General features: G+C 39.8%; 1 protein-coding gene across 1 annotated transcript in view; it reads left to right on the top strand.

Annotated features, from left to right (window-relative positions):
* The window catches only part of LOC147335043 (protein NLRC3-like), a 39136-nt gene extending 30160 nt beyond the window's left edge, over nucleotides 1-8976 (top strand). The window contains exons 9-10 of the mRNA XM_086286851.1: nucleotides 7785-7831; nucleotides 7958-8976. Coding sequence (XP_086142977.1) covers nucleotides 7785-7831; nucleotides 7958-8493 — 583 coding nt within the window. The 3' untranslated portion in view covers nucleotides 8494-8976. The remainder of the gene's footprint in view (nucleotides 1-7784; nucleotides 7832-7957) is intronic.
* The last annotated feature ends 4084 nt before the right edge of the window (nucleotides 8977-13060 follow it).

The following is a 13060-nucleotide window of genomic DNA, read 5'->3' as shown; positions in this document are numbered from 1 at the left end:
GTCAAAATGATCATGAGAACGGTGAGCAAAGATCCCAGAACCACACGGGGGGACCTGGTGAATGACCTGCAGAGAGCTGGGACCAAAGTAACAAAGGTCACCATCAGTAACACACTACAACGGCAGGGAATCAAATCCCGCAGTGCCAGACGTGTTCCGCTGCTGAAGCCAGTGCATGTCCAGGCCCGTCTGAAGTTTGCCAGAGAGCACATGGATGATACAGCAGAGGATTGGGAGAATGTCATGTGGTCAGATGAAACCAAAGTAGAACTTCTTGGTATAAACTCAACTCGTCGTGTTTGGAGGAAGAAAAATACTGAGTTGCATCCCAAGAACACCATACCTACTGTGAAGCATGGGGGTGGAAACATCATGCTATGGGGCTGTTTTTCTGCCAAGGGGACAGGACGACTGATCCGTGTTAAGGACAGAATGAATGGGGCCATGTATCGTGAGATTTTGAGCCAAAACCTCCTTCCATCAGTGAGAACTTTGAAGATGAAACGCGGCTGGGTCTTCCAACATGACAATGATCCAAAACACACCGCCCAGGCAACAAAGGAGTGGCTCCGTAAGAAGCATTTGAAAGTCCTGGAGTGGCCTAGCCAGTCTCCAGACCTCAACCCCATAGAAAATCTGTGGCGGGAGTTGAAAGTCCGTGTTGCTCGGCGACAGCCCCAAAACATCACTGCTCTCGAGAAGATCTGCATGGAGGAATGGGCCAAAATACCAGCTACTGTGTGTGCAAACCTGGTAAAGACCTATAGTAAACGTTTGACCTCTGTTATTGCCAACAAAGGTTATGTTACCAAGTATTGAGTTGTATTTTTGTTATTGACCAAATACTTATTTTCCACCCTGATTTACGAATAAATTCTTTACAAATCCTACCATGTGGATTCATGGATTTTTTTTTTCACATTCTGTCTCTCACAGTTGAAGTGTACCTCTGGTGCAAATTACTGACCTCTGTCATCATTTTAGGTGGGGGAACTTGCACAATCGGTGGCTGACTAAATACTTTTTTGCCCCACTGTATTCTTGACTGACAATAATGATAACTGCAAGGATTTGGTTGATGAACATGGCGCTTGTGTTCAGCTTGGCTGCTGTTGCTGCTGAGTGTGTTTGTCAACTGCTTCAGTATATTGTTTTTTATCTTGTCATCTCATCTGTTGTATATTATGAAGGTTTATTTGCTACTCGGATCTACAGTTCACATATATTGTTGAGTATCAAACTATGTATGGAAAAAACTTTTGACAGCTGGTAGAGCTACCACAAGGCTTTCCCTCCTCCATTTGTCTGCCCTCCTCCCTCTCCCGACTACCTGTACCTGTTCTTCGCTCCAAGCAGAATCCCAGGAGCAAGAACAAATGGTAAGGAGATCGTCTAGAAGGGTTGGTAGGTCTGGTGTCCGGGCTAAAAGGAAATGGACCCGACAGAGAGGATTTCTTCCGCTCCATGGTAGAGAACATCTCCGGTATCTGGTACTGGTTCCCCTCCAGGACGCTGATAATGCCGATCGGTTATCACCTACCCGGGTTTTCGCCACGGGCGAACAGAACGATTACCTCGATCGGCGTCAATTCTGGAAATGCGGAATTTTTTTCACCTTAGCCTGGTATTCTACAAGACCACAGTTCCACAGCTAGGGGTACCGGGAGACTACGTCCTCATTCCAGGTGTCTGCTGTCAATTCCCCATCAGTCAGCTGTTGATGACGTCAGACTGTCACCTCTGCTTCAGATCGCTCTCCTAAACGCTCGCTCTACAGCCAATAAATCATTTGTACTGAATGACTTTTTTTTAGCAGTAATAGTCTGGACTTCATGTTTCTCATGGAATCTTGGCAGCCGGAGAATGAATGTATCCACCTTAATGAGCTCTGCCTGGTCGGCTGTCGCTTCATCGGGACTCCGCGTTTGGACCGTCGTGGTGGTGGTCTGGTCACCGTTCACCAAGATAATTTTTCTTGCAGGGTTATGGACTCTGAGATTTTCCCTTCCTTTGAGTCACAACTTCTTATCAGATATATTTTATTGTGTTTTAATTTACTGCCCTCCAGGCCCTGCTGGTGTTTTTATTCAAGATTTTACAGACTTTTTATCTTCCATTATTAAACTGGAGAAGATCTTAATGATTGGGGATTTCAAACTGCATGTGGATGATCTTGGCTGTAGCATGGCCTGTGACTTTCTATCCATTACAGACTCTTTTAATTTTATTCAGCATGTCTCTGGACCCACCCTGTTAAAGGCCACACCTTGGACCTTGTGTTTTCTCTTGGCTTAGACATAACTAATGTCTGGATTAAGGACATACAAATGAGTGACCATTCCTCTGTTACTTTTAATCTTAGCTTCCCTCTGTACACACCAACCTCTAATCTCATGTTCCATAAGCGGTTCATAAATCAGGACGTTGCTTTGAAGTTTTCTAATTTGTTGGACCCTCATGTGATCAGTGGCTGCACTGATGCTGATGTTGCTACACAGTGTTTTAACAATCACTGCTTGGAGATTTTAAATTCAGTGGCACCTATGAGATCTGTCATTGCTGCCTCAAAAAGAGCTCATCCATGGATAAATGATGACGTAAGGAAGGTCAAAAGACTCTGTAGAAAAGTAGAATGCCTTTGGAAATCAACTAAACTCGAAGTTCACAGGCTCCACCTTAGGGAACCTTGGGTTTCTGTACATGAAACTATAAAAACAGCCAAATCACGATATTTTTCTCAGTTAATCTCATCAAGCAGAGAAATTCCAAGGTACTGTTTGACTCCATAAATTCTATTGTTTATAATGTCCGTATGAGCATTGGTTCTTCAATACCATCTGTTTGTGCCTCTGGGCCACCTCCCCGTCATTTACTGTCAGTGTTTAACCCAATGACTAGACTTGTAGTCAAGACCACCTAAACCGAGACCAAGACCAAGTCGAGACGAGACCACGACCGAGACCAAGTCGAGATGAGACCAAGACCAAGACAAAAAAGTCTTTAAACTGCAGCCAGATGCTGCTTCATTTACGAGTGTCAGGCATATTTATGTGTTTTTGCTTTCGCACAGCCCTCCTCACCGCTGTCTACTGTCTCACTCACTTACTGAGAGGACAGACGCACGCTCCACTTGACTGTCGTGTTCATCACCCTCTCTGTTTATATATATCACATATGCAGGATACCTTAAACTAGTTTTTTAATTAAGCAGCAAGGCAGAACAAAGTCGGGGCTGTATTAAGACACAGGGACTAAAGCCCAATTCAACAAGACCCAGAACTGATCCAGAATTAAAACAGGACTACAACAGTTCAAAATCAGGACTACTTAGGACTTAACCAAAACAGAACCAGAATCAAAACTACATGATAGTTGCACTAAAAATCATCATAGACCTGCACTAAACTCATTTTTTAATTCTACCAAAGTACACTATTTAGATTCAGGAAAGTTTATATAATTATTTACCCTTGTTGTGCAAACAAGCCTGCATAACTTAATAAATCTAGAATTTGAAAAGTAACAAATGGTATCTAAAAAGAAACACTAGGTACTAGATACATGTTCTGAGTTTTGGGAAACAACCATTTGACTAACATGTGTGTCTCACCTGGCTCTTGTTCCATCTCTGTTCTGTCCTCATTCTCCTCTCCATCTCCCTCTCTGTTCCTCTCTCTCTCTCTGTGCTGACAATCAAACCAAACACCAACATCATCAAATATACAGTTGTAACCAGATATTTACATACTCTTCAGCTAAAAACACAAACACTTTTTTAATTGGAACATCAAATCAGACTAAATGTTTATTTTTTTAGTTTGATAAATATAAAAAACACATTTGTTAAATTTAAGAGTAAAATCGTAAAAACAGACATAAATCATCTGTATTTCTTAATTGAAATGGCACCAAATTGTATTCAAAATTGAGCCACACTTATGGAGGTCCAAAGTTCTTTTCAAATCAAATCAAATCACTTTTTATTGTCACATCACATGTGCAGGCACACTGGCACAGCACATGGGAGTGAAATTCTTGTGTGCGAGCCCCTGGTGTTTTGGTTGATATCTCTTGATTTTCCCATGTCAAAGAAACAGGCTCTGTGTTTTGGGGGTGCCTTATATGCATCCACAGGTGTGCCACCAATTTACTCACATGGACTCTACCAACCAATCAGAACCTTCTTAAGCTCAGAATGGAATGGTCTGGAGTTTTCTCATTAATTAACAATAAACTTAGTATACATGTACTCCTAAATTTGGTGAAAGTGATACAAAATAGACAGCTCTCTCTCGCTTTATTCTGACATTTAACTAATTGAAAAGATATTTCAATATTTATTTATCTAAAACAAAACAAGTTTACTCTAAATTCATATTTAACAGTGAAAAAATGTTTTTATGTTTTCTCCCTAAAGTGTATGTAAACATCCGGTTTCAACTGTGAATATACTGCTGTGTATTGAAATTCCTCTTGTTTTGCATAGAAATATACTGAACAACATACAAAGCATCATATATAAAATAACATCTACCTGAGATTTTTCTTTGAAAGAAGTTCCTTATGTCCATTGTTGTGTTCATTAGTACATAACTGAAGCCGATTTAGAGTGCTTTGTTTAGCCGTGGAGGGTAACAACTGAAAATATGAAATAAACACACATGTAAGCTAAGACTCTCTAAAAAACAGCATTGTTGTTGTTTGGCTTTTCATTTCGCCATTTGTTGATTCACTCGAAGAGCAAGTAACGTAATATGGGTCAAGTGATCAGTTTGATATCAATCTTTTGTGATACACCATCATATTTACATTATTTGTACAGTACGAATGATTTGCTTTGGTTCCTGGTCAAACTTAAGCTCTCCTCTGTCTGCAGCAAACTTGCAGGCAGCAGCTTCTCTCCCCTCGCTCACATGCATAAGTGCTGTGCTCAATCGCTTCTGAAAAAAATGACCCGGTCTTAAGCCATTCCCCCGCTCCGCCGATGGTTGACTCCAAATCCCCCCCGAACACTATGTCGATCTGACAGAGCAAGACCGAGACCAAGACCGAGACCAAAGTCTGTCAAGACCAAGACAAGACCAAGACAAAAGTCCGTCGAGACCAAGACAAAACCAAGACCACGTAAAAGTGGTTAAAATGACATTCTACCTGCTGGGCTGTTTAAAAATGCTCTCTCTGCCATTGGCCCATCTATTGTAGAGATATGCAATGCGTCTCTTTTAACAGGTGTCGTCTCTAGGTTCTGTAAGCATGCTGTTGTTGAGCCCATATTAAAAAAGAGCAGTTTGGATCCAACTCAGCTTAAGAATTATAGGCCTATCTCTAAGCTTCCATTATTGTCGAAAATTCTGGAAAAAGTAGTTACAGATCAATTTACCACTTTTTTAGAAAAACATGAAATTTATGACAAAAGGTCACTCAAGAGAAACCACATTACTTAAAGTCTCTAGTGATATTATGATGTCATCTGACTCTGGAGCATTCACAGTCATGGTTTTGTTGGACTTGGCATCTGCCTTTGACACCATTGACCATACCATCCTGATTAACAGGCTCCGGGACGTAGTCTGGCTTTGAAGTGGTTTCAGTCGTACCTCTCCAACAGATCTTTTAGTGTTTTTGCAAATCAGTTTATGTCACATTCTAAGGATCTGATATGTGGGATACCGCAGGGTTCAGTTCTGGGTCCTATCCTTTTTCTCCTCTACATGTTACCTCAAGGACTTACAATTAGGCAGTTCCCTGAGGTGTCTTATCACTTCTATGCTGATGATATTCAGCTCTATTGCTCTTTTAAGCCGATGGAAGTCAATAAACTGTCCTCTTTAATTAAATCTTTAGCTTCCATTGAACAGTGGGTTGGTGACAACTACTTACAGTTGAACTCTGAGAAGTCAGAAACATTAATTATTGCCCCCGACAGCCAGATATCTCTAATCAAACAGCATCTTGGTTCTCTTGGCTCATCTGTACACCTGAGCCTCAGGTACCTTGGTGTGATATTTGATTCTGCCATGTCCCTAGAACAACACACTCACCAGTTAATTAGGAATTGCCTTTTTCAGCTAAGAAACATCTCCAAACCACAAACTTTGGTGTCTAAATCTGAGTTAGAAATGGTTATTCATGCTTTTGTTTGATCCTGCATAGATTATTGTAACAGTCTTTTTCTTTGTTTGAGCAAAAGGAATCTTGACCGTCTCCAGTTAGCCCAGAATGCTGCTGCAAGGCTTTTAACTAAGACACAAAAAAGAGAGCACATTACACCAGCGTTACATTCATTACACAGGCTTCAGGTACATTTTAGAATTCATTTTAAAATCTTGGTACTGACTTTTAAAGCTTTGAATTGTGATGCCCTTGCCTACATTTCTGATCTTTTAGAGCCCCACGCTCCCTCTCACAGCATGAGATCATCTAATCAAAGGCTGTTGGTAGTCCCACTAACATGTTATAAGACCAGAGGTGATAAATCTTTTAGAGCGGTGGCCCCCAGGCCCCCTGAGACAGGACTCTCTTCCAGACACTCTAAACCAAGGCACAATGTACATTTCAATTCCTTTAATTTTAAATATGTTTATATTGTCTATCCTGTAAAATAGTCAGATGTCTATTCATATTAATGTACAGAATTCACCTGCTTGCTGCTACTACTGCACATTCACCCAGTGTATATACTATATGTATGTATATATATATATAATGTTCTTCCTCTACACCCCCCCCCAAATTTTTGCACATGTCGAGGAGCGTGTCAGGCTACATTTCACTCTGTGTTATACTTGTATAACTATGCATGTGACAAATAAAGAACCTTGAACCTTGAACCCCAGGTTGTGGAATGCTCTCCCTCCATCATTACGTTACCTTGATTGTATTTATTCTTTTAAAAAGCAGCTTTAGTCTCATTTATTTAGATTGGCTTTTAATTAGATTTGTGCTGTATGTTTGATTTTTGATGTATTTTATGCATTTCTGTTTTATATTGCTGTGAAGCACTTTGGCGTTTTTATCCTGTGAAAAGTGCTATACAAAAAAATTTAATTGAATAACTTGCAATTTTAAGATCAATATAATGAACGTTATCTAGCCAGTGATTTATATATTCAGCTTTTTAGATCCAATTAAAATCCAACCACCCAAACAAATCCCCTAGAGTTCTTGAAACAGAGTAATGTAAACAGCATGAGAACACAGAACTGCAAGATAAACCCAGGGTATAGAGCAATAAACACAATGAGCACAAAGATACAAAGACACACACACACGCCGGGGTTGCCGCCACCCATTTGTATGGAAAGGACTTACCAGCTCCTTCTCTTTTCGTTATATAACTTTGCTAAATTTGACAATAAACCTGTTTAATTTCAACTTTAAGTTACAATTATTTCCCAATTTTTGCTCAAATCTTTCTCTTTTAAAAAAAGTTACTTCATCAAGTCCACAATAAATGAGATGAGCCAAGCTCATGCTTAATCAGCATCCACACTAATAAGTTAGAAGAATAAAGTTTAAAAAGAAACAGGAACTCAATAGATTGGATGCCTACGGCATTCACCCAATGAGTCACATTTCATTAAATTTAGTGTCAGTGGTACTGACAGATCCAGGATCAGTCCAAATCATCAGCAGTTTGATCCACGTATGGATTGAAATGTATTTGTGAAAATGTTGGACTGTTCCTTTATCAGTGTCTAACAGTCCGTGTATGAGAGCCATGTTACGTCCTTGTTTGCATGCTGAAAGAGACTGTGCTGGTCTTATCCCCCTCTTCCTTTCAGGGTGGAGCCTGCTGGAGTCCGATGGTTGAGACCAGGTTTGAGGAAGTGTAAGTGTGTTTTTAATGTGATTCATTAAACAAAGCAGCACACATTCAACCATCATCAAAGTGTCAATCAATGAACACATGATGGATCAATAACTGCAGCTGGATTGTGTTTGTTCTCTCCATCAGATTCCTGTCAACTCTCAATCGACACAAACACAGTACACACAGATCTTAAACTGTCTGACAACAACAGGAAGGTGACACATGTGAAGGAGGTTCAGTCATATCCTGATCATCCAGACAGATTTGATGTTTGGCCTCAGCTGCTGTGTAGAAATGGTCTGACTGGTCGCTGTTACTGGGAGATCGAGTGGAAAGGAAGGGTTGATATAACAGTGAGTTACAGAGAAATCAGAAGGAAAGGAGACAGTTATGACTGTGTGTTTGGATACAATCATGTGTCCTGGAGTCTGAACTGCTCTGGTGATGGTCCACAATTTGTCAGGCAGAATAACATGAAAGGATCCATCTCCTCCTCCTCCTCCTCCTCTGTCTCTAACAGAGCAGCAGTGTATGTGGACTGTCCTGCTGGCACTCTGTCCTTCTACAGAGTCTCCTCTGACACTCTGATCCACCTCCACACCCTCAACACCACTTTCACTCAAACTCTTTATCCTGGATTTGCAGTCTGTTATCCTGATTCCTCAGTGTCCCTGTGCTGAGTTGGTGTAAAGAGTGTCCTCCTGTTAGAGAAACACTCTGACTGTTGAACAGATAGTTCAGTCTGTACATGTCTGTCTCTTTCACTCAGAAACACGTTTTCAGATTCATGGATTCAATCAGTTGATGTTTGAAACTCTTCTAAATGATTCCTTGTAAACTTCTTCCTCTTCAGTTCTTTAAAGTCACTCTGATATCTGGCACTGTTTGTTTTGTGTACAAACCACCTGCTGACCTGCAGTACATCTTTATTGTTATTGTTTCATTTATGATTAAAATTTACAAGTCATTACTTCTGTATTAGTTCTGAGCATATCTGAAGATTAGGTAGATATCTCAATAGTTCTTGTAAGCAAGTGAGAAACTTCATTTTCTAATTGTCGAGATAAATATCTGACCCTCACTTAGAATTCAAAAGAGCTCACAGGTTCCTGAAGACCTTTAGTAAAACCGTTATTCCTGCCTGTAGTCAATCATTTGGTGATCTTTTCTCGGTATTAAAGTTCAATAAACTGTTGTAAGTTTCTGAGTACTGTATTTGAGTCCCTTCATTTTCATTAGGGCAATTTTAATCTGATAACCCTCAACGATTTGTATTTAAAAAGAACTGTGAGATGAAGATAGAAGATAGAAAAGACCTTGAGAGTTGAGGCCCTGTAGAATATAACAAAACATGAAACTACAGCTGGGGGTGTATAGGTATGCACAGAACAGAGTAAAAGCAGACGTAAGTCATGCGCATGCAATGTTTTAGTAAGATGTTAGTTTGATGAATGTTTTTTCTCACTACTGATCACGCGCCCAACATCCACTTTGCACGTGCTTACACACACATATATCAGCACTGCACACACATATAGCACTGTGGCTCTGAGTTGCTTTGGTTAACATATGAGAGAATTCCCGGGGTTTTATAGCATGTTGTGAAACTCATGAGGCCCCCCTTTAGATCTGCTTTTTACATTGCATGATCTCTGATGCGCATGGTTTAAATAAAGTAGCATCACAAGTGTTTTGGAGTCAAGTGTTTTTTTTTTTCAGCTGAGTATTAAAAGGATCGGAGAGATTGAATGAGTATAATCTCGACAGTTGGAGGTTAATCAGTGACGAAGGTTGTGCAGGACAGAGGCGTTGCAGCCCCTAACAACCCGAAAGAATGGATGACATTTTATTTTTGTATACTGGACATTTTAAGTATGTGTTCCATGCCCACTTTCTATCTAAAATGTTTTTACCATATTATCTATGGTCATCCAGATAAATATGCTTTGAAAGATAATCCTCTAAACATCCATTCAAATCTAATGCATTCATGTGTAATATTCTTTATTTTGAGTTTCCATATTTCTGGCGCCATGCAGCCCTATGCACGGGGTGATCCGCATTAACTTGCTAACGGAGATTTGCCGTGTTAATGCGTCATTAAAAAATATTTTTAACGAGATGAGCGCTGACAGCACTAGTTAAAACATATGCCAATATTACCTTATTATTATGAGATCATTACAATTTAAAATCTTTATAAAAATATGAAAATTCAAACTCACAGGTTAGGCTGCTGCCCCCGCGACCCGGCCCCGGATAAAGCGGATGAAGATGGATGGAGGATGGATGGATCAAACTCACAAACATTACCTTGTTATTGTTATGAGGATATCATATTGTTAATTGGTTTTGTCTCATGCGGATGTCTTTATTTCCAAATTATTCCCAACTCGTTTTTGGGCTCATGTTATCCAGTTACATACTTTTCAGTCTAATTACTCAAATCTAACCATTGTTGCTACCTTAAAATTACTTGAATATTAACTAGTTAATACATTTTAATTGATGAGTAATAACCTAGAAATTACCGCAATATTATGTTCTTGTCTCTGCCTATATTACTAAGCTGTAATATAAAATGCTACCAGGAATTTACGTTTCCCATTGATCATTAGAAAAAAAATAAAGACATTGTGTGATATTGAAAACTGTCTTGACAGAAAAAAAAAAAGTTTTCTGGAGAGCTGATTGGTCAGTAGGCAGAGATTTCCAACGTTGTCTGTAACCACAAACATAATCTACTCCACAGCAATTGGTGCATGTACCCCAGTAAGAAGTGAACCACCTTGGTTGTACATAAAACCTTGAGTTAATCCTTGAGTTAACTTCATAAGATGAAATCCTGATTTGTAGTGCAGGTCACAGGTGTCATTAATCACACACGCACACATAGAAACACGGACAAACCACACAGTTAATGACCTTTTGATTTGGAGGCAAACAAAACAAACATGTGCATAGTTTGCATTTATTCCACTGTTCATCCTAGTGGACAAAGCAAATACAGTACAGGTGGAGCAATATCTGTGTATGTAAAAAAAAGAAAAGAAAAAAGGTTCATCCAATCAGAAACCTGAAAGAAAAGAAAAAGGGGTAGGAACCAAAAATATAATCAATGGTTGTTTGTGATTGCTTTTCTTTGCAGACATGAGTTGGTGGCTTTTCGATTTACTTTGTTTGATCTGTCTAGGCCCACAAGATGAGGGCAGGAACAAGACTGACTAGTCCACATAGAACATAATACGCACATAAAAAAGTAACATCAACATCAGTCCTACCTACACTCATAAATTGCTTTCTTATTTGCAGTTTTATCTTTCTTTGCAGTCTTTATTTATGTAAAAATAATGATGGTCCTATTGTAGAAAATTATGTAATTGTGACAGTTTCTTCCTGTTTATTAAAGAATGCATTAAAATGCATTTTTTCCATTTTTCATTTTAGTTAAAACTGATCAATTAATGTATACATTGAGAGTGATGCCTTAACCCTCAGATGCACAACCTACCAATACCTACACTCTTCCACGAGTGGGGTAAAAAATGACCCCAAACAAAATCAATGCTTTTTGTTATAAGCTTGGTTGTTATTTTTCAAAATCTTTAAAACGAAGAGTTGTAATATTTTCATATTTGAGTTATTCCTCATAAAACATGTTTGTGACATGAGACCCTTTGCATTTTTATTTATTTTTTCACTTCCTGCAAGAATGGTCAATCAAATAAAGGCCATGAGCTTACGTTTGATTACATTTTTCCACTCTTTTCCCCTGTCTGTGGCTACTTTTGTGCCTCCATGTTTGTGCATGTCAGCACCTCTTCTATTATATTATCAGACATGAACATCTTCCATACATCTATTGGGGAGAAAGTACTAAACCCAGGTGCAAGCCCTGGCCGACTAATTCAGAATATTGTAGCTAGAGCAGTAAGAGGGGCTCATTCTGTTAGACTCAATATCCATTTCCTCTTCAGAGGACTCATCAGAGGACTCCTCTGTGTCTGACTGGCCTTGTCCAGTGGGGGGGACAATAGTCTGGGTCCTCCATATCTGAGATGTCCGATTCTGAGTCAATGCCTCCGATGGGCTCTTCATCACATCCGTCCTGGATCATTTGTAGGGCCACAGGGATCCTAGCTGGCCTCATTGCAGCCATGTTACTTTAGAAAAACATCAGAAAGACAATGTTTGAAATGCACAGGAAACTATCAACAGGGCTGCACATAAATGGTCAAAATAAAAGACACATACCAGATAAGAAGTTGGAAGGCAGGTTTGCGTACATTAAATATTCTGGAGGAGGACAGACATTTGTTCAAAACTCTAAAGATGTTGAAGAAGCAAGCTCCGTAAGCAATTACTTTGGTGTTCCTCCACAACAAAAAGAAGCACGCATTCTCGGAATTTCCCGGAATACATTTATTTTGACAGTGAATGTGCACCTGCGGACCACTTATGTGCAGCCCTGTCTATAAATCATGTATGTTACTGTGTAAAAATGAATTCATTTTTGACCCCACTTGTGGAAGAGTGGGGAATTGATACAAAAACTGCATTTTTTTTTTTAATTAATGAAAAAAGAAATAAAAATGCAAATGTACTCATGTTACAAACATATTTTATGAGGAAAACCTGGAATAAGAATATATTACAACTTTGCATTTTAAAGATTTTGAAGAAAAACAACCCGTGGGGTCATTTTTGACTCTCTGATGGTTTTTGCGACACCAATTAGGGACACGTTCAAAGTTTTAGCAGTTTTCCAGACTGACGGACCTTCAGTTCTTAAAGTAAAATGGTAAATGGCCTGTATTTGTATAGCGCTTTTCTAGTCCCTAAGGACCCCAAAGCGCTTTACACAACCTGTCATCCACCCATTCACACACACATTTACACACACTGGTGATGGTAAGCTACATTGTAGCCACAGCCACCCTGGGGCGCACTGACAGAGGCGAGGCTGCCGGACACTGGCGCCACCGGGCCCTCTGACCACCACCAGTAGGCAACGGGTGAAGTGTCTTGCCCAAGGACACAACGACCAAGACTGTCCAAGCCGGGGCTCGAACCGGCAACCTTCCGATTACAAGGCGAACTCCCAACTCTTGAGCCACGATCGCCCACAAGTAGTGATGGACTGTCATTTCTCTTTACTTAGCTGATTGGTTCTTACCATAAAATGAATTCTAACAGTCATGTTCACGTGTCTCAGTCAAGCTCTAAGTGTGTGCTACTTCCTTTTTA

This window comes from Aulonocara sp. 'chitande type north' Nkhata Bay, linkage group LG3 (genome assembly GCF_057382095.1).
Source record: "Aulonocara sp. 'chitande type north' Nkhata Bay isolate Kocher_YH1m ecotype deep benthic linkage group LG3, A_spYH_male_GT1.1, whole genome shotgun sequence".
In the NCBI taxonomy this organism is placed as follows: domain Eukaryota; kingdom Metazoa; phylum Chordata; class Actinopteri; order Cichliformes; family Cichlidae; genus Aulonocara; species Aulonocara sp. 'chitande type north' Nkhata Bay.
Note: the sequence above shows the minus strand (reverse complement) of the source record. Positions and strands in the feature narration are given on the sequence as shown.